This window comes from Cucurbita pepo, chromosome 8 (genome assembly GCF_057944985.1).
Source record: "Cucurbita pepo subsp. pepo isolate OVF chromosome 8, ASM5794498v1, whole genome shotgun sequence".
In the NCBI taxonomy this organism is placed as follows: domain Eukaryota; kingdom Viridiplantae; phylum Streptophyta; class Magnoliopsida; order Cucurbitales; family Cucurbitaceae; genus Cucurbita; species Cucurbita pepo.
In genome coordinates this window covers 9,390,418-9,410,460 of record NC_141805.1, presented here as the reverse complement: position 1 = coordinate 9,410,460, position 20,043 = coordinate 9,390,418, and the positions used below count along the sequence as shown (strand labels likewise).

General features: G+C 37.6%; 4 protein-coding genes and 1 pseudogene across 7 annotated transcripts; 3 read left to right on the top strand and 2 right to left on the bottom strand.

Moving 5' to 3' along the window:
* Nucleotides 1-1,177: 1,177 nt before the first annotated feature.
* LOC111800805 (subtilisin-like protease SBT5.3) lies at nt 1,178-4,968 on the bottom strand. The gene is made up of 10 exons (XM_087125973.1): nt 4,855-4,968; nt 4,650-4,765; nt 4,463-4,560; nt 4,216-4,380; nt 3,357-3,459; nt 2,665-3,288; nt 2,345-2,590; nt 2,142-2,256; nt 1,855-2,068; nt 1,178-1,778 (listed from the first exon to the last, which is right to left on the bottom strand). The coding sequence occupies exons 1-10, from the start codon at nt 4,930-4,932 to the stop codon at nt 1,237-1,239; spliced, it is 2,301 nt and encodes a 766-aa protein (XP_086982099.1). The 5' UTR covers nt 4,933-4,968; the 3' UTR covers nt 1,178-1,236.
* Nucleotides 4,969-6,653: 1,685 nt separating this feature from the next.
* Nucleotides 6,654-9,632, top strand: LOC111800808 (heat shock cognate protein 80). Its single transcript, XM_023684662.2, has 3 exons — nt 6,654-6,871; nt 7,333-7,474; nt 7,564-9,632. The coding sequence occupies exons 1-3, from the start codon at nt 6,749-6,751 to the stop codon at nt 9,399-9,401; spliced, it is 2,103 nt and encodes a 700-aa protein (XP_023540430.1). The 5' UTR covers nt 6,654-6,748; the 3' UTR covers nt 9,402-9,632.
* LOC147791525 (calcineurin B-like protein 2 pseudogene) lies at nt 9,457-10,000 on the top strand (annotated as a pseudogene).
* Nucleotides 10,001-10,128: 128 nt separating this feature from the next.
* LOC111800870 (uncharacterized) lies at nt 10,129-13,958 on the bottom strand. Of its 2 annotated transcripts, none has more exons than XM_087126033.1 (5): nt 13,799-13,958; nt 12,667-12,760; nt 11,585-11,790; nt 10,799-10,868; nt 10,129-10,561 (listed from the first exon to the last, which is right to left on the bottom strand). In XM_087126033.1, the coding sequence occupies exons 2-5, from the start codon at nt 12,716-12,718 to the stop codon at nt 10,350-10,352; spliced, it is 540 nt and encodes a 179-aa protein (XP_086982159.1). In that variant the 5' UTR covers nt 12,719-12,760; nt 13,799-13,958; the 3' UTR covers nt 10,129-10,349. The 2 variants fall into 2 exon arrangements, with proteins under 2 accessions (XP_086982159.1, XP_023540533.2); XM_023684765.2 differs by having other exon boundaries at nt 12,667-12,744.
* A 247-nt stretch (nt 13,959-14,205) lies between these two features.
* LOC111800871 (Ribonuclease E inhibitor RraA/Dimethylmenaquinone methyltransferase) lies at nt 14,206-16,530 on the top strand. Of its 3 annotated transcripts, XM_023684767.2 has the most exons (3): nt 14,249-14,366; nt 14,940-15,042; nt 15,860-16,530. In XM_023684767.2, the coding sequence occupies exon 3, from the start codon at nt 15,868-15,870 to the stop codon at nt 16,369-16,371; it is 504 nt and encodes a 167-aa protein (XP_023540535.1). In that variant the 5' UTR covers nt 14,249-14,366; nt 14,940-15,042; nt 15,860-15,867; the 3' UTR covers nt 16,372-16,530. The 3 variants fall into 3 exon arrangements, with proteins under 3 accessions (XP_023540534.1, XP_023540535.1, XP_086982158.1); XM_023684766.2 differs by lacking the exon at nt 14,940-15,042 and having other exon boundaries at nt 14,206-14,366; XM_087126032.1 differs by lacking the exons at nt 14,249-14,366; nt 14,940-15,042 and adding an exon at nt 14,761-14,783.
* The last annotated feature ends 3,513 nt before the right edge of the window (nt 16,531-20,043 follow it).

Sequence of the window (20,043 nt, the reverse complement as noted above, 5' to 3'; positions counted from 1 at the left end):
CGTGTCATCATATAGGATACAATTTCTAACCTTAGCCAGTGTTCTCCCTAAAATAATTACTTGAGAGCTCGTCCTTCGAATTTTATTCCAAGCATCACCGAGATGTTTTCTATAGAACATTTGCTCAATTCTCTTAATAACCTCAATTTCCTAATCAAGTTTAACTTGATTGGAGGAATTCAACATTCTATTGACCTCTTATCTTTGCTAAGGTTGAAGTCACGTCGAGTCGAGCCGAGTCAAGCTAACTAGGCTGAAGGAGTCACTAGTTGAGTCAAGGCACAAGTGGTTAGGTCAACCTCTCGTCTTCCCCCTCATTCTCTGCATGTTGTGGGCGTTGAGGGAGCATGTGGGATGAGGGTGCGAGAATTCTGGCGCCTCGTCGGAATTCTCCCGCCTTTTCCGATGAGTATATAAATCCCTGGCCGTTGTGGAGTTTTTCAAGAGTTACCAAGTATATTTATTGTTCGAACGAGGGGCAAGAGACCATTTGGACAAATAGTAGTTGGTAGACACAAGGGCCACCTCTCCTCGATGGTGATGACATTATGGAACCAATTAGAGAACCGTCAACTAATAGAGAATCTGTCTAGACTTACATATCCATATTATATAATGAAATTATGAATTTTTACCATGATGGTACTTGTGATATATAGGATGATTATGAACGCATAAACTAATAAATAACTAATCAAATAACCCTAGAACATCAAAGTATCCCTAATAAGATAGATGGTCATGGAAAAATGGGTCGGAGCCCAGATTCCAAACAAATGAAAACGTGACTGAATTGGTCTCGATCACTCTTTGGGACAGAATGGAAGAAGGGAGGAGATTCTCTAACTTCGAAAGAATTGAACGAAGAAGGGAGGAGATTCTCTAACTTCGAAAGAATTGAACGAGGAGCCGTATGAGATGAAAATTTCATGTACAGTTTTATCGAGTGGCAGTAAGGGTGACCCAATATGTAAAACCCTTAACCTCGAGATTTGAAATTGAGTTGAACAACGAGAAATGTGGGAAAGAAAAAAAGAGTCTTGATAGCGTTAGTATTCATTATTTGTGGCTCAAAATTCACGAAAAAGTGGAGTCGTTACATGAAAAGTTTATATATATGATAAATAGAATGAATTTGAAAAGTTTATATATATGATAATAGAATGAATATATATGATAATAGAATGAATATATATGATAATAGAATGAATTTGGATTACAATATTATAAATTTAATCATACCAAATTCACTGCAATAGGACTTCTAACAAAATGCTTCCCATCTGACCATACCAATGCCCCAAAAACATAGCCAGGACGCCGCACTTTTTGTGCGTAATGAAATACAAGTTTGAAAGGCTTCTCTTCACCAACGCTGTGAAATTGCAACGTACTTGGCTCAACCATAACTGTAATGCCCTTGGGCATCCTCACCCGCGCCACATACGTGCCTACGCTTCCCACATTCTTCACTCTTCTATTCACCGTCACCGGTGCCCCAATTTGCAACTTGGGGACCGAGATGGATGGATAGTTGAGGTCTGTGATTGCGAAGTTCTTGGCGCAAACAAATGGCTTATTAGAGAATTTCTTGAGCGTGAGTGAGTTATAGCCCTGTGTACATAAGAAGTTCAAGTAGTCATCAATCGTCGTGTCGTAAACGAGGCCGGGGTCCATGGCATCGTTTGGATGGACATGTCCTGCACCATAATCAAATGGGGTAGCCTTCACTTTGTTGAAGTCTAACATTGATTTCTTGGTGTTATCTCTCGTTTTAGCTGCATAACAAAATCAAAGCCTTACAAGACTAAATAAAATACAAATCAAATTTTGTTTTTCTCGAGTTTAATAAACCTGTAGTCATAATGGCAGATTTGATAGCTGCAGGACTCCATGTGGGATGAAGTTTCTTAAGAAGGCCTGCAACACCTGAGATGTGCGGGCATGACATGGATGTGCCGGATTGAACGTTGAAAGGCACTCGACGTTTGTCAAATGGCAAGTCGGTTGCTGCTGCCGCTCTCGTGAAAGATGCGATTATATTCACACCCGGTGCTGTTATATCAGGCTACACCAACATATACACGAACATTTGAGAGAACTTTTCAAATACAAAACTTCATGCTACTAAAAAAACCAACCTTGATCATGGCCTCTGTTATGTGATTAGGGCCTCTTGACGAGAATGTAGCCATGACAGGCGATGGTTTAATCCCTATCTCTGTCCTTACCGGGGTTATGGTAGCCACAGGCCTTCTGGTTTAATTTACAATACAAAAACTAAGTATTCAGCCCATTCCCTTCTCATTTTCTCATAGACAAGCACATAGATGAGAGTCCTTACTTGGTGGATTTCAAATATTGAGCGATGGAGAGGCCATCAATATAGCTTACATGTGAAGTAGGAAGCATGTGTGCATCAGTTTCAATGTCCGAACCGCTGATCTTGTCGTTAACCAGAATCATACCGACGCCACCGACACGAAGAACCTCGAAACTCTTGTCCATTCGTCCGTTGTCTCCTCGAAGACATACTATAATCTTCCCTCTTGCCTTCATGGGATCAAGTGATCCCTCCTCGCAAAGTTGGCTGTAGAAATAAAGTGAATATTTAGTCTTTGATATTAGGCAAATATCTAGATATTTGGTTCTGTAATGACTCACGCAAGTCCATCTGAGGCATTGGAAGCTTTTGCGTTAAAAGAATTCATCAAAGGGTACAATTTACCACGAGGCAATCCTCCCGATGAAAGACTCGAACCCTTGACCTGTTTTTTGTTTCCGAGGTACACGTAATTGAAGAAGCCTCGGTCGATGGAACTAGCTCCAACAGTGAACATCCATGGAGATACATTGGTGACAGTCCCAGGGAGAGGGCCATCATTTCCGGCAGAGCAAACTACAATGATTCCTTGTTGAATGGCATGGAATGCCCCTACTGAAATTGGGTCATCAGCAAAGTCCTGAGCTGCTGCACCGAGAGAGATCGAGAGAACGTCGACACCGTCGCTGATAGCGGCTTCGATACCAGCTAAGAGATCGGCATCAGAACACTTGCCTTGAGGCCAGCATACTTTGTAGGCAGCAACACGAGCTTTGGGGGCGCCTCCTTTTGCTGTCCCATTGCCATTTCCAAACACGTTGGCTCCTTGGACAAAGTTGCCACCGGCAGTGGACAATGTGTGTGTCCCATGGCCTTCATGGTCTCGTGCGTTTAGTGAGCTAATGTTGAGAGGACCATTGATCATTTCGTATCCTCGGTAGAAATATCTTGCTCCGATCAGCTTCCTAGAAATAAAGGTTAGTTAAATGGGGTGTTTGTAAATTTGATTTTAAGGCTAAAGTTGGGGAAGAACCTGTTGCATCGAAATTTGGAGCCGCCTTCACAAGCTCCCATCCACCTTGAAGGAACAGGGCCATAGCCTGCATCGTGGAAGCTCTGGGACTCTGGCCAAACGCCTTCATACAAACCCCATGCAAATAATAGTTCAAGCTCACCGCTAATAAATATTGTATTTTTTAGACTTTAGGCTCTCTTAATGTTTTAAAATGTGAAGGAAAGATTTCCACACTCTCCCTGATTTTAATGTCCGATGGCTAGTTACGTATTGTCGTCAGGCTCATGATTTTAAAATATGTTATATAGTGAGGGTCTAGCCCTACTCCCAGAGGGTCTAGCATGATTAGTGACCGACTCTAATACCATTTGTAGCTTGACTCCCAGAGGGTCTAGCATGATTAGTGACCGGCTCTAATACCATTTGTAATAGCCCAAGCCCACCGCTAATATTGTCAGGAGGATCTAGCCCTAGTCCCACCCATGCCGCTAATATTGTCAGGAGAGTCTAGCCCTACTCCCACCCGTGCCTCGCATGATTGGTGACTGGCTGTGATACCATTTGTAATAGATATACCCACGGCTAATATTGTCAGTTTTAAACTGTGTCTACTATAGGAAGGGAAACTGTGTCTACTATAGGAAGGGTCTAGCCCTACCCCAACCAGTGCCTCACTACCTAATGACTAGCTCAAATACTATCTGTAAGAGCCTAAGAACCATTTCCCTCGAGATCCCCTCAAGAGAAGCATTGTAAAGCCGTGAGGCTGACGACGATACATAACATAACAAACCGGACAATATCAGCTAGAGCTATTACATGTATAGAACCATCAAAAAAAAAAAAAAAAAAAAAGAGGAAGAAGAAGAGAGCAAACCCGTGTCGAGGTTCCCAATAATTACATCTTCCCCAAACTTAGAAGCCTTCCAAATAGAGTTATGAGGAATTCCTCGACCATTATCAACCCCCAAAAAACTCCATGATCGTGTTGTATGCAATTTTCTTTCCCTATTTTCAAAAACCGACACCACGCTCGGGTTCTCTGTTACATTTCGCAAACACGAAAAAAAAAAAAAACATTTTAAAAACAAAACATTAAAAACATCATCGTATAGGACTCTTACTTGCAAGAGCCGTGACTTCTTTGTCATCAAGAACAGCAGCAAAGCCATTAATACATCTATTATACGTATAGAGAATAGATTCTTTAGCTGCCACTTTGCTATACATCATAAGAACCATAAAAAACAATCAGTAATCATAAGTTTATTAAGCAAATCATAGAACCTTTTGAAGAACACATTTTTTTACCTTCCCTTCACAGTTCCTAATATATCATATTTAGATTCGGTCGCAAGTTGAACATCATATATACTCGGGTTTGATCCGAACGTGCTCGATCCCGATCCCAAGTAAACAATATAAGACTACGTCACGAAAGAAGAACTATAAGTAAAAATGAAAAGAAAAAGGAAACCCATTTGAAAATAAAGGAGAGAGAGAGGTGAATGCTTGCCTTTTTGGTATGAACAGATGATGTTTGAAGCAAAAAGAAGAACAAAAGCAATGGAGAAATAATATAAGAAAACTCCATTGCTTTTGTTTTGAAGTCCTATTGTACTTTTGTGATTCCCATCACCTTTGTTTATATATGGGGAGGTAAGAGAAAAATGAATGGTTGCCTTAAATCTTTGATCATAAATTAAGCTCATCCATCTAATAATTAGGAGATCAAAAAGAAGTTGTTCCTTTACTTAGTCTTAATTGTAGGGTTCACGTTGACCATGGGATGTTATCCTAATTGAATATATGAGATATGTAACCTAAATCATGCATATACATCGTGTAATGATTCATATACTAATTTGTTCGTAGTATATACCTGTTTATGATGGGGTGTGTCGTCGAGTTGGGTTATAGAGGTGTACGACTCTCTACCTAGATAGTCTACATGACCTAAAACCTGACTGCTTTAATACTAATTTGTCTCAACTCGATTTTCGAGGTTTTAAGATCAGTATACGTGACCTAAAACCTTACTGCTTTAATTCTAATTTGTCTCAACTTGAATTTCGAGGTTTTAAGACCAGCTACATGACCTAAAACCTGACTGTTTTAATACTAATTTGTCTCAACTCGATTTTCGAGGCTTCAAATATTAAAGTGTGACGAAAAAGTGTTGGGATTTATGCTCTAAAGTCTCGTAATTAATTATTTAGTTTCTAACAATAATTTTTTAATATTTTATTTGTAATTTAATGGTTATCCAAAAATCCAAGGTTATTAATGTAATATGGAACTATATGTGGTTGACATACAAGAGGATCGTGTTCAAGTAATAACCTAAATGGTCATAGCATATGGATGGTAACAGTATTGATATGACCCACTTTATAATCGTTACAAATGATTTGATCCAAATCGTTCATGCGAAAACATGTAAGTGGAGGAATCCTATGCAATGAGTTCGTACAAGGAATCAGATACAAATATAAATGTTACAAAAAAGACCCAAAATCACAAAGACTATACTCTAGGATGAATTCTCTCTGTGACTACTCAGTGTCACAATCGGGCCGTGACACTCAGCTCCTAACGCTCCTCACCTCGACTGACAGTCAGTGAATACTTGAAAAAGAAATGTAGTAGTCATCGAACATTAAACATCTTACTTGTTAAATCTCATAGCATCCAATCATAATAAGTTATCATGGATTTTTCTCTACACTCAGCTCCTAACGCTCCTCACCTTTTTAGTTGCGTAAGTTTATTATTAATTAATTTTAAGAAAAAATTTAAAAAATAACCAAAAAATGGTGTGACAAAAAATATTATAATTTATTTCTTATAATGTTAAATATAAAAATTAATTTTTCTTATTTATTAAAATATTTCAAGTGATTTTATGCTTGTAAAAAATAATTATATTCATTTTAAAATCATTTCAAAATATACAAATAATTCAATATAATTGGAATAAGTTGAATTTTTGAAGATACGTTTATAGCAAATGGGTAAAAAATTTAATTTATGTGGTAATATTTATTAATTTTTTCTTAAGGGGGTTGTTTGGTTGCGGACTTTCCGTGGCTGGGATTCGGATTATCTTGCTCCAATCCTGGATTGGATTCTCCCAACTCCCATTTTCTCGATTTTTCGTAAGAGCCACGTAAGCTGTAAGGAATAATACTTTAAACTAGAAAGAAGAAAAAGAAAAAAAGAAATGTAATAATTTCCATAATTTCAAACTGATAGAAGGTTCCAGAAACCCTAGTAGAATGGAAATCCCCTTCTATATAAGCTTGCCGCTCCTCCACAATCAGCAAGACGTTAATTGCTTGTTCAAGTCTCCATTTCTTACATTTTTTTCCCCGTTGTTCTTGGATCGATTCTGATCTTCGTTTTTAACAATGGCGGATACTGAAACGTTCGCCTTCCAGGCTGAGATTAATCAGCTCCTTAGTCTGATTATCAACACGTTTTACAGCAACAAGGAGATCTTCCTTCGGGAACTTATTAGCAACGCCTCAGATGTAAGTCTCGCTGTTTCTTTGTCATTTCTTTTTATTTGCGTTTTCGCTATGATTGTCTTCTTGCGTTTGTGCATTTTGCATCGATTTTGAAGTTTGATTGAACGCTCTTTTTCTTTTAATTTTCCTGATGCGGACTTGCTAGGTTTCGTTTCGGATTAGTCGTTTCTGACTTTAGTTTTGTAGATATAGTGAGGGAATTATGAGAAATGTGATTTTATCTTGTTGTTCGTTCTTGAATTGGTTGTTTCTTGATCTTCTAGATTTAATCTGCATCATGATGTTACTATTGCAAGGATCTTTCTCATTATCTAGTGAATTCACATTTTAGATCTTTCTAGGTGGTTGTATGGATTTAACTTTTTGTGGAGTTCTGATTATGAATGTGTACTTTCTGGGATGATGAAGATATGAGTTTCCATAAATTCGATGTTTTTAACTTATAATGTGGAACACTATTTCAGGCTCTAGATAAAATCAGGTTTGAGAGCTTGACCGACAAGAGCAAGCTTGATGCCCAGCCTGAACTCTTTATCCACATCATTCCTGACAAGGCGAACAATTCCTTGACGATTATTGACAGTGGTATTGGAATGACCAAGGCTGGTGAGTGATTTCTGCTACTTTGTTTATGATTGTCCATTAGTCTAACATCATACGTGCGACTCAATTCTCTAACATGTTGATTTTATCAGATTTGGTGAACAATCTTGGAACCATTGCAAGATCTGGGACCAAGGAATTCATGGAAGCCCTTGCAGCTGGTGCTGATGTGAGCATGATTGGACAGTTCGGAGTTGGGTTCTACTCGGCCTACCTTGTAGCTGAAAAGGTTATTGTTACCACCAAGCACAATGATGATGAGCAGTACGTATGGGAGTCCCAGGCTGGGGGTTCATTCACAGTCACCAGGGACACCTCTGGTGAGAATCTTGGCCGAGGTACGAAAATTACTTTGTACCTCAAGGAAGATCAACTTGAGTATCTTGAGGAACGCCGTCTCAAGGACTTGATCAAGAAGCACTCCGAGTTTATCAGCTACCCAATTTCTCTCTGGGTTGAGAAGACCATTGAGAAGGAGATCTCTGATGATGAGGATGATGAGGAAAAGAAGGATGAGGAAGGCAAGGTTGAGGAAGTTGACGAAGAGAAGGAGAAGGAAGAGAAGAAGAAGAAGAAGATCAAGGAAGTTTCAAACGAGTGGTCCTTGGTGAACAAACAGAAGCCCATCTGGATGAGGAAGCCAGAAGAGATTACCAAGGAAGAGTATGCTGCTTTCTACAAGAGCCTTACCAACGACTGGGAAGAGCACCTTGCTGTGAAGCACTTCTCTGTCGAAGGTCAATTGGAATTCAAGGCTGTCCTCTTCGTTCCCAAGAGGGCTCCTTTTGATCTCTTTGACACAAAGAAGAAGCCAAACAACATCAAGTTGTACGTTAGACGTGTGTTTATCATGGACAACTGTGAGGAGTTGATTCCTGAATATCTTGGGTTCGTTAAGGGCATTGTTGATTCTGAAGATCTTCCCCTCAACATTTCCAGAGAAATGTTGCAGCAGAACAAGATCTTGAAGGTCATCCGCAAGAACTTGGTGAAGAAGTGTCTCGAGCTCTTCTTCGAGATTGCTGAGAACAAGGAAGACTACAACAAGTTCTACGAGGCCTTCTCCAAGAACTTGAAGCTTGGAATCCACGAGGACTCTCAGAACAGACCTAAGATCGCTGAACTTCTCCGTTTCCACTCCACCAAAAGTGGTGATGAGTTGACCAGCCTCAAGGACTACGTGACGAGAATGAAGGAAGGACAGAGCGACATCTTTTACATCACTGGTGAAAGCAAGAAAGCCGTAGAGAACTCTCCTTTCCTTGAGAAGCTTAAGAAGAAAGGATACGAAGTTCTGTTCATGGTTGATGCAATTGATGAGTATGCAGTTGGTCAACTAAAGGAATACGAAGGCAAGAAACTTGTATCAGCAACAAAGGAAGGTCTGAAACTGGATGAGAGTGAAGATGAAAAGAAGAAAAAGGAAGCTTTGAAGGAGAAGTTCGAGGGTCTTTGCAAGGTGATCAAGGATGTTTTGGGCGACAAGGTGGAGAAGGTTGTGGTTTCCGACCGTGTTGTTGATTCTCCCTGCTGTTTGGTGACTGGTGAATACGGATGGACAGCCAACATGGAAAGAATCATGAAGGCTCAGGCATTGAAGGACAACAGCATGGCTGGGTACATGTCGAGCAAGAAGACCATGGAAATCAACCCGGAGAACCCTATCATGGAAGAGCTAAGGAAGAGGGCGGACGCAGACAAGAACGACAAATCGGTGAAGGACCTTGTGCTGCTCCTTTTCGAGACTGCACTTCTGACATCAGGGTTCAGCCTGGATGAACCCAACACCTTTGGGAACAGGATCCACAGGATGTTGAAGCTGGGACTGAGCATTGATGAGGAGGACGGTGCAGAAGGTGATGCGGAGATGCCCCCTCTTGAGGACGCTGATGCTGACGCAGAGGGTAGCAAGATGGAGGAAGTTGATTGATTTTGAAGTGTTTGTATTAGTAGAGGATGGATCATCGAAGGGGAAGGGTGTTCGAATGAGTATGTTTTGTTTCCAATCTTATATATTAGAAGATTTGTTTTGTTTCTGATTACATTGGGTTGGGTATCATATTTCACTCGAAATGCATCAAGTGTGCGTTTCCTTAAATATGAGAATCCATTAACGACGTCGGTTGTTATATACGTCTTATTATATGGACGTCTTGCAGTCTCTCTCTCTCTCTCTCTCTCTCTCTCTCTCTCTCTCTCTCTCTCTCGTCACCTTCATATTTCAAGCGATATCATGTTGCAGTTCATTGGAGGGTTTTTTTTACTTCCCTACTAAGATGTTGTGATCTTGACTTGTATAAGCAATCAAGAGGTCTTGACGATCCTGAACTTCTAGCCAGGGAGACTGTATGTTTTTAATTCACTTTCTTTTCTTTGTGGATTGTGTACCTCTGAACTTTGTTAAATGATGCTAGTTTTCCATGATATGCAAGTCAGTGTAAGTGAAATAGAAGCACTATATGAGCTTTTCAAGAAGACAAGCAGCGCCGTGATTGATGATGGGGTCTGATCAACAAGGTATGTGCATCTCTTTCTGCCATTTGGATAGGGATACTTTGATTTGTGGCTTTGGCAAAACTTTTTCTTTTCCTTAATAGCAATATATATTGATCCTTGTAAAATTGAATGTACGTTATGTAAAGGGAAAGAGATAAACGTATAAAACATCTGGAGAAGTTGCATTTATACACTATGATTGGAACCTTTAAGTTTGCTTCTCCGTTTACATGATTTTAGTTTAGTTAAAGTTGGTTTCTTCACCAACAACCGAGACAAACACATTGGAACAAGAATCAAACGTTAACCTTCAGATTGTATTTAAGTAAGAATCTAGAATAAAATTTTTTATATTTGATCGAAGTATGTTTATCTTCTCCGGTCATTCTGGTAAGGCTCTTCTTCTCCGGTCATTCTGGTAAGGCTCTTCGCTTTCTTTATCTTTTAAGAAGCCTAGGAAAGCAAGGAAGCCAAAGAAGAAGAATCCACCAGACCAGTTGCCACCCCCTCCACCGCCACCGCCGCCGCCATCACCATCATCACGAGGTGGAAACCCAGAATCACCGTCATCCAGTTGCGGTGACTTCTCCTTGCCTGCAATTTTAGTTTTAGGTAATCCAATGTATGGTTTAAAAATAAGGGTAAGCAACAGCCATAATTATGATAGCCTACGACAACATACAACATCATGTATGCGTGCGTGAGAGGGAGACAACAAAATGTTAAGAACATAGTGCGTCCAAGTTGAATGGAAAAATATGTGCATATGCAACTTAGTGCTAGGAAGATTGATGTTAGCAGTTACTATATTATTCATAAAATCTGCATTACCAGGAAGAACAGTGATTGTAGGAGCCTCTCTTGTAACAGTTTGGGTCTGCTCTGCCGCACATCTAGCATTCTGCAGACAAACAGCACCATTAAATTTTTTTATTTTTATTTTCATCCCTCTTTCAGATATTCTGTTCGAGTCTCTACCGATGCCTAGAAGACCTTAGCATCGAGACCCGCACCAATATACTAAACCTAATAACCTATCACAACTCTTCCATATATCTCTCACCCCACTAAAATTTTGACGATTCCTTCCCAGAGAAATGCCCCAACTCATTTCAACAAGTTGGAAAACCTTTGATAATCTCCCTTGGCATCTACACACATTCCATGCTACTAACATAATGTTTCTAATAAAAAAAAGTTATTACCAACTAAATACCGAAAGAAAATAAACACTAAAAGTCCCGCCTCGACTAATTTAGGGAATGATCATGGGTTTATAATAAAAGAATACACATCTCCATTGGTATGAGCCATGCCAATAGAATCCTCAAATGTCGAACAAAGGACTCCAAAAGAAAAAAGGAGTCGAGCCTCGATTAAGGGAAGGCGTACTTTGTTCAAGGGGATGTGTTGGATGAAAGTCCCACATCAGCTAATTTAGGGAAAATGATCGTGGGTTTATAATCAAAGAATACTATCTCCATTGGTATGAGGCCTTTCTTTTGGGGAAGCCCAAAGCAAAGCCATGAGAGTTTATGCTCAAAGTAGACAATATCCATTGTGGAGAGTTGTGTTCATCTAACAAAAAGTACACATATAGAACAAGAACCAACTTACCAAAGCAGCAAAACATACGAAAGCGTTGTTCTTTCTACTTGAATATAGAACACCTCCCCTTGTCCCAGTAGATAGAATTGGTTTGACATAAAGTGGTCCTGCTTTAGCAATCACCGGTTGTCTCCTCCCATTAGAAGTTTGAACTTGGAAACTATCCCTACTAAGATGGAAGTTTATGGTCTTCTTTCCTCCCCAATGCTGACCCACTGTTTTACAATAACAATATTACAACTAAATATCAAAAAGTTGGAACAATAATTTAAACGAGAACCCACTTTTTAACTGAATAAGAAAACCAATGTAAACATAAATGATCTTCAAATTCAAAACATAAGCTAATTAGTTTCATTTCTTAGCCTGAGAAATGTTATCTCAACAATCAGATTGCTTGAGTGGATGTATACCAGCAAAATTAAGTTTCCAAACTTAATAACCCAAGGTAGATATTAGTATGAGAGCATATAACATCTCTTTCCATTCGGAAATTTGATAATTTGGGGACATACTATTGCAAGTCAGATCTTATCTGATAACCCCAACCTCAGTGATCAACATGGCCAACTTGATTAGGAAGAAGGGAACCACAAAGAACTTTCCACAATATAGAACATCGCTTTCTCTACTGAGCTGCCACTAAAAGCTGGAATTTTAATCATGTCAAATTTAGGATTCTCGGAGCTTCCTGACGGATGTGAGATATCTGATTTCAGAAGTTTTGAGGGCTGGTGGCTGAAAAAGGTAGATTTCTTCTAGGAAATCCTTCCAAAACCATTATATGCAACTTTAGATTGAAAAGAACAACAGAATCCTTCAATGTACCTTTAGAACTTTGGTCAATTTCTTGAATTGTACACACTACAGCCCCTCATGTTGGAGTACTATAATAGGAATTCTAAATTATCTAGCTTCTGGAATCAAATTAGATATGGGTTGATTCTTACAAGTTCCTTTCTGAGGTAGGGGACATCCCTTATCCAGTTTTTTTTTTCCTCTTGTACTCATCTTTTTTTATGATAATTAAAATCCATTCATTTCCACTTACATCAAATAAGTAAAACGATTTGGAAATTAGTTCCTTGTACCTGGGGGTAGAAGAGGAAGCATGGCACCAGAATTTGTAGTAAGCATCTCCATCTTCGAAGGTCGATGATAACCTGACACTGTAAACAAGAATTTCTGAGATGAAAGCACCAATAAAATGAGAATGATTGAATTTTCTGATTACATGTTGCAACCCATAAGACTGCATGTATTAAGAACGTGACAATAGGAATAAAATGATAAAACGGCATAAAAACATTTATCTATGGATTTGGTGGGCTCTTTTTTATGCACTTTAAAGAACAGAAGTCCATAAAATTTTCCAGAATGCAACGTGTTTATTGGTATGATTCAGTTATGTTGAACTGAAAGCAACTGAAGTCCCATTAAAATTGAACATTGAGTTGTTTTTTTCGCTAATATTTGTGAGTGTTCAAACCAACTCGCGTGCACCTAAACCATTCTCACGGAATGCCTGTCTAACGCGACCCTTACGTCGTTGGCCGCCGTGTCTTGAACCTATTCTCTATGTCTTTTACTATTTGCACCTATTCCCTTAAAGTCCTTTGCTATCATTTACAAGATCTAAGTGTAGTAGGTCAATCCATGGTGATCCTAAGCAATAGGCATATAACCAAACCAAAGCTAAGTCCATTCATGAGTTTAGTTTGGTTTCAATTTAACTGAGCATAAAACCCTCAAATGCACTACTGCATTTTCATAAATAAGTCGTGATGGAGACATAGTCTTCGAGGAGGATAAGAAATTAAATGATAGCTATGGCTTCCTCGTCCCCTCCCTTTGCCCTAAAGCATTCCCCATACCAAGAAATTCCCTACTTAGAACAATTGGATTCCCAGCCAAAACTTTACGGAGAGAATTCTCACCCCTGTTCATTTCCCCTTCATAAACATCCATAAGAAAATCCCAAAAAATAATCTGAACTCTGTTCTGATATAAAACCAAAAGCATCTTCAAAAGGTTAGATCCCTAAGGTCACGCGGAAATTCTTAAAACAATCAACCAATGACTCTAAATTCATATAGAAACCAACTTCCACAAGAACTCACAATCTCCACAATCACCAACACAAACAACGCCATAATTTTGCAACGATGAAATAACGGGAATCTATCAATTCGAATAAGCAGACAGAAATTACAGAAACCAAACCTTTGAAATACAACAGACCCGAAGACCAACTCGCTTCGTCTCTACAAGGTAGCGAAAATGGATAGCTTCGAGAGCCTTCGAGAAGGAGGTGAGGTTCTGGAATGCCTTGCCATGGAGAGAGAGAGAGCGGAGAACTCCAGGCGACTCAACTTGTAAAATGGTAAAATATAAACTAACATTTGAACTTATATCTTTGATATAAATGATTTATATTAATTTTTCAAATTAGGGCTGAAACCAAATGGACTGATTACACTATGAAATCGGCATTCTTCCCCAGCCCACAAAATCGAAGCCTTCTTCAAATGGAAACGGCCTTATCAGTCCAAAAACAATCACAAAGCCGTTACTTCTACAAGCCCAAAGGCGCCATTGATGATCATTGCTGTCAGGGCACAGGAACCAACACTATCGCTTATTCGATCATCTGGATAAGCTTTCCAACTCCTACCATTTCTAAAATTCTACGCCATGGGGTGCCTTAAATTGACTCGCCCTCCATGTTTGATTGTTCAATTGGACGGTTTCGGGCCTTAGCTTTCCACAGAAGAACAAGGTTTTCCATTGGGTGAGTGTCCTCCATCCTTTTATCTCTTCATCGTTCTTCTAAATGCGATATTGCTGAATTTCAACCAAGTCCAAGATGTTCTGAACTTGAAAATCAAGCTTTTCTTCCAAGTCTAGTTGATCTAACTTTATCATGTCTACTATGAGGATTTACTTCTGCGATTGTTGCTGTTTGTACTGGGAGATGCTTTGTTTTAATCATCTATACGCCTTTATTGCGAAATTGTTCTTGATTGCGGGAAATATTTAGTCGTTTTCCATTGGATAGGAGAAAATTTGTCAGTGTAAACTAGAGTTTCAAGATGCTGTGGCTTGAAAAATATAGCTTAAATCATGGTTTCATTTGTACTATCCGTATGAAGTAATGCTGAAGCTCTTTCTTGTCTGCCCATCAGGTGTTTGATCACAACTAAGCAGTGTATGAAACAATATAAAGTTCGTTTATCTCTGTTCTGATACTATATCAAACCACTGCTAGATAACAACTTTTGAGATGTTTAGACCAACTATAGTTTGTTAAATGGTTTAGATCTTATAGTTTGATTCATGAACTTCTATGGTTCTTTCATCTCAGCCATGACTTCTTAAACGCTAAGGTTTTACTTTGGAATAGAGACCCATCTCGATTCGCTGTAATAGAGAGTAGGAGACAAACAGACTGAATCTTGACTACCGAGGTGGGGTCAATAAGGACTTCCTCGTGATCGAGAGCATATGTTTGAGTCACGCCTTTAGCTTTTAAGTTATTTACAAAGAACACTAATTTACTCTTTTATCTTTGAACTTTTTTCTTAATCGTTCTCTCTACACTTCAAACATTAGTCTATATGTACATGTATTGATCTACTTCATCAGGTTATTATTAACTAACCTATTTTTTCTCCCTCCAAAGTTTGTCTTCAAAAGATTGGGATATCTTCCGTAAGAGCCCAAGCCCACCGCTAGCAGATATTGTCCTCTTTAGGTTTTTTCTTTCATGATTCTCCTCAAAGTTTTTAAAACGAGTCTGCTAGGGAGAGGTTTTCACATACTTATAAAGAATGTTTTCCCTCTCAAGCCGATGTGAGATCTCATAATCCATCCCCCTTCGAGCGCAGCGTCCTTGCTGACACTTGTTTTCGTTCCCTTCTCCAACCAATGTAGGATCTTACAATCCATCCCCTCGGGGCCGAACGTCCTCCCTCGCACACTGTCCGGTGTCCACCTTCTTTGGGGCTCAGCATCCTTGCTGACGCACCGCCCAGTGTCTGGTTCTGATACCATTTGTAACAGCTCAAGCCTAACACTAATAGATATTATCCTCTTTGGGCTTTCTCTTTCGGGCTTCCCCTCAAGATCTAAAAAATGCAGCTAGAGAGAGGTTTCCACACCCTTATAAAGAATGTTTCGTTCCCCTCTCCAACTGACGTGGGAACTCACATCTTCATTTTCTGATATTTCTCTCAAAGTTACTTCAAAACTAAATGCCAACCGTTGACATATCCTTGCTTGCAGTGGAAAGCATGGCAGCTCCAGCAACAGCAGATATATGTGATGCAAATGCAGCACATGTCACAAGCGGAGATCTCCGAGTACTACAACAAAAATTCAAGATTTACGGGCAACGACGAGCGTTCTCAGGACCGATAGTGACAGTGAAGGTATTTGAAGACAATGTTCTGGTAAGACAACTTCTTGAAAGCCAAGGTGAGGGGAGGGTTCTGGTGATTGATGGAAATGGAAGCAGGAGATGTGCATTGTTGGGAGGCAATCTTGGGCAGGTGGCTCAAAGCATGGGGTGGGCTGGTGTTGTCGTAAATGGCTGCATAAGAGATGTTGATGAGATCAATAACTGTGATGTTGGTGTGAGAGCATTGGGGACTAATCCATTGAAGTCGAACAAGAAAGGGTTGGGAGAGAAGCATGTGCCTGTTCATATTGGTGGGACTTTGATTCATGAAGGAGAGTGGCTGTATGCAGATAGTGATGGCATTTTGGTGTCCAAATTTGAGTTGTCTGTTGAATAGATAGCTGATTCATAGCATCATTGCTTGTTTCTTAAGCTTCTTCCAAAGTGTATTGGATTGAGTCATGAGAAGAACTCTTTCATAGTTTGTTTCCCAATGTAATATTCAATGTAGCTTTCTATTCCGAGGTCGTTCGAAATTAACGTTCTGATTTGATTACGATTTCGTTTTTAGGCCGTTAAAAAACATGCTTGTAAGAGGAAATCATTATCCACATTTGAGATAATTCGTCTATATTTGAGTCGTTTGGTTGAAGGTTTTGTTTAGAATGTCTCAAGAATAAAACGTGTGATGTCCCACATTGGCTGGGGAGGCGAACAAACCACCATTTATAAGGGGTAGAAATCTTCTCCTAGCAGACGCATTTTAAAGCTTTGAGGGAATGATGTCCACATTGGCTGGGGAGGAGAACAAACCACCATTATAAGGGGTAGAAATCTTCCCCTAGCAGACGCATTTTAAAGCTTTGAGGGACAAACCACCATTTATAAGGGTAGAAATCTTCTCCTAGCAGACGCATTTTAAAGCTTTGAGGGAAAGAGGGACAAACCACCATTTATAAGGGTAGAAATCTTCCCCTAGCAGACGCATTTTAAAGCTTTGAGGGAAAGAGGAGAACAAACTACCATTTATAAGGGGTAGAAAGCTTTGAGGGACAAACCATTCATAAGGGTAGAAATCTTCCCCTTCATAAGGGTAGAAATCTTCCCCTAGCAGACGCATTTTAAAGCTTTGAGGGAAAGCCCCTAGCAGACGCATTTTAAAGCTTTGAGGGGAAGCCCAGGGAGGAAGTTCAAAAGGGAGACGCATTTTAAAGCTTTGAGGGGAAGCCCAAGGAAGAAGTCCAAAAGGGAGACGCATTTTAAAGCTTTGAGGGAAAAGCTTTGAGGGAAAGCCTAAAAGGGAAAGCTCCCTAGCAGACGCATTTTAAAGCTTTGAGGGAAAGTCCAATGAGGAAGTCCAAAAGGGAGACGCATTTTAAAGCTTTGAGGGAAAGTCCAAGGAGGAAGTCCAAAAGGGAGACGCATTTTAAAGCTTTGAGGGAAAGTCCAAGGAGGAAGTCCAAAAGGGAGACGCATTTTAAAGCTTTGAGGGAAAGTCCAAGGAGGAAGTCCAAAAGGGAGACGCATTTTAAAGCTTTGAGGGGAAGCCCAAGGAAGAAGTCCAAAAGGGAAAGCTCAAGGAGGACAATATCTGTTAGCGGTGGATCTGAGGCCGTTATAAAATGTCCATTGAATTTCATATGAATAAATAATATTTATATTTAGTTGGTGCCATTGACTGTTGGATATATCATTTTGATACCCGTGCTTTGAAACAATTAGTCTACGAATTTCTAAATATTAAAATTAATTTCTACACAAATTTTTTCTCTAAAGTCTCTATTAACTTTGATTATATAAAATTTGAAAATTATTATTAAAAAAACATTAAAATAAAATGGAAATTAAGTACAAAAATATTATTTTAATTAAATAATAATAATAATAATAATAATAAAGCAGGAAGAAAGCGTGCAATAATAATAAAGCAGTGGCAAAATTTGAGTAGCTAATGGCAGTGGTTGGTAAATAATGCAGCACAGGTGAGGGAGCGTGGGTGACTGTTAGGTGAACACCACGCGTAGGCTTTTCCACGTGGCACGTTTCCATGTGGCTAATCACACAAGATTGGTGACAGTTCGTGACGTTAGCAAGAAAGGACAAAGACCTGGTCTGAATTGCAAATCCCTTTTTTGACCGGTTCTGTCCGTCTTGCCGACCGGACACACAAATAAAATAAACCCGCCATATTTTATTTAGAGATTTATTATTATTTTTCTAAATCCACAAAACCATTTTAGAAAAAAGAAACATTATAAAATAATTTTGTTGTTTTCACCGGCTGTCTCGTTCTCCGGTAAATGCTGCAGCTTTCTAAAATTAATTATTTACTTTGCTTCTTTCCTTCTCTTTCATTCTTCAATCATTGTAATTTACTTTTAGTTTCGGGGAATTAAAAATTTAATTGAATTTCAAAATTTATTCATTATGAATTTAATTTTTTAAGATGCTAACATATTTTTTTCAAATATATACTATATTAATTTAAAATTTTAATTAACGTCTAAAATATTTCAAAATTTATTGTTAGGATGTTTTACCTTCGAAAAGAATATAATATAATATTCAATAATCTCCGTAAATAGTATTTTTGTGTTGACCAAAAATCATTAGTCTATCCACTTTCTGTAGAATTTTCTTAAAACTCTCTTTCAAAAAAACTCCGCAAGCCTTTACTTTGTGCTAAATTGTTGGAATACTTCAAAAAACGTTACGATTTCTACGGAGCAGTTTATGCTCTCATATTTATTGTTTTCTTTTAATTCTTTAAAAAAAAAATTAAAATAGTTCCAATGCTTAGACTCGATGAAAAGTTCATTCCTCATACCCTGTTGAATACAAAATAATAAACGTTATTACATAACATATTTATGAATATACATTATTATATTAATATCATTTTATACCATTTTAATGCACATTATGTTTACATATGGGTTAAAAATTCGAGATATAAAATCTTATAATTATATTTAATATGAAAATGTTAACGAGTTAGTTTTGTTCATAATTTTGCAGTTAATATTTGGATCAACCTATGTCGGATTGAATTGTAATTTATTTATGATTTTTTATTTATTTCTTACATCCAATTTCTTTATATATAAATAATAAAAAAGCATCATATTAACAAGAAATAAGTAAAATTGTACTTCTAAAAGTATTTTTCTTTTTATTTAAAAACCAATCCAATCCAATCATAGTTATGTTTGTTATTTCTAATAATATTATATATTTTTTTTATAAAATATTATAAACCTCAATTATTTCATAAATTTTTTAATTCAAATATGTTTGTGATTTTTTATTTATTTTATTTGATTTATATTAATCTATAATTTTAAAGATAATTTAATTCCAATAACATTTATATCATTTCAGTATTAGTTGATTACTTATTTCCAATTTTTATATTCAAATAAAAAAAACATATTAACAAAAACAAAAACCAAGTAAAATCGTAATTTCAAAAGTTTTTTTTTTATATTAAAAAAATCAATTCAATCATTGCCATATTTTTGTTAACAGTATTATTTTTTATTATTAAACATTATAAACTTAATTCCTTAAAAGATTAAAAAAAAAAAAGCCCTTTTACTTATTATGGTTGTAATTAAATATTAGCTAAATTGAGAATTAATTTCTTTCTTCCTTTACACTCCAAAAAAAATTAATAATTAATTTAATATATTTTTAAATAAATTAAGAAATTTTATTTCTAAAAAAAAATGTTTGATTTATTAATTATATGAACACGAAAAATGGAAAATTCTGATTTTCAATTGTGAATTCAATAAAAAAAAATGACATAAATAATTTTTTTAATTTTTTTACTAGAATTAAAAAAAGATACGAGTATCGAAAATTCTCATTCTCGGTTCACATGAACCGAATCTGTCTTGTTATCGGTATTATAAATTTAATAAAAAAAATCATATAAATATGTAACAAAGGTTGGCTAACCTATAAGATCTATTACATTATATTGAATATTATTGCTGATTTTAAGGCACCAAATCAATTCTATTATTGTCTATTCTTTAAAATAATTCTAATTATTGTAATAACA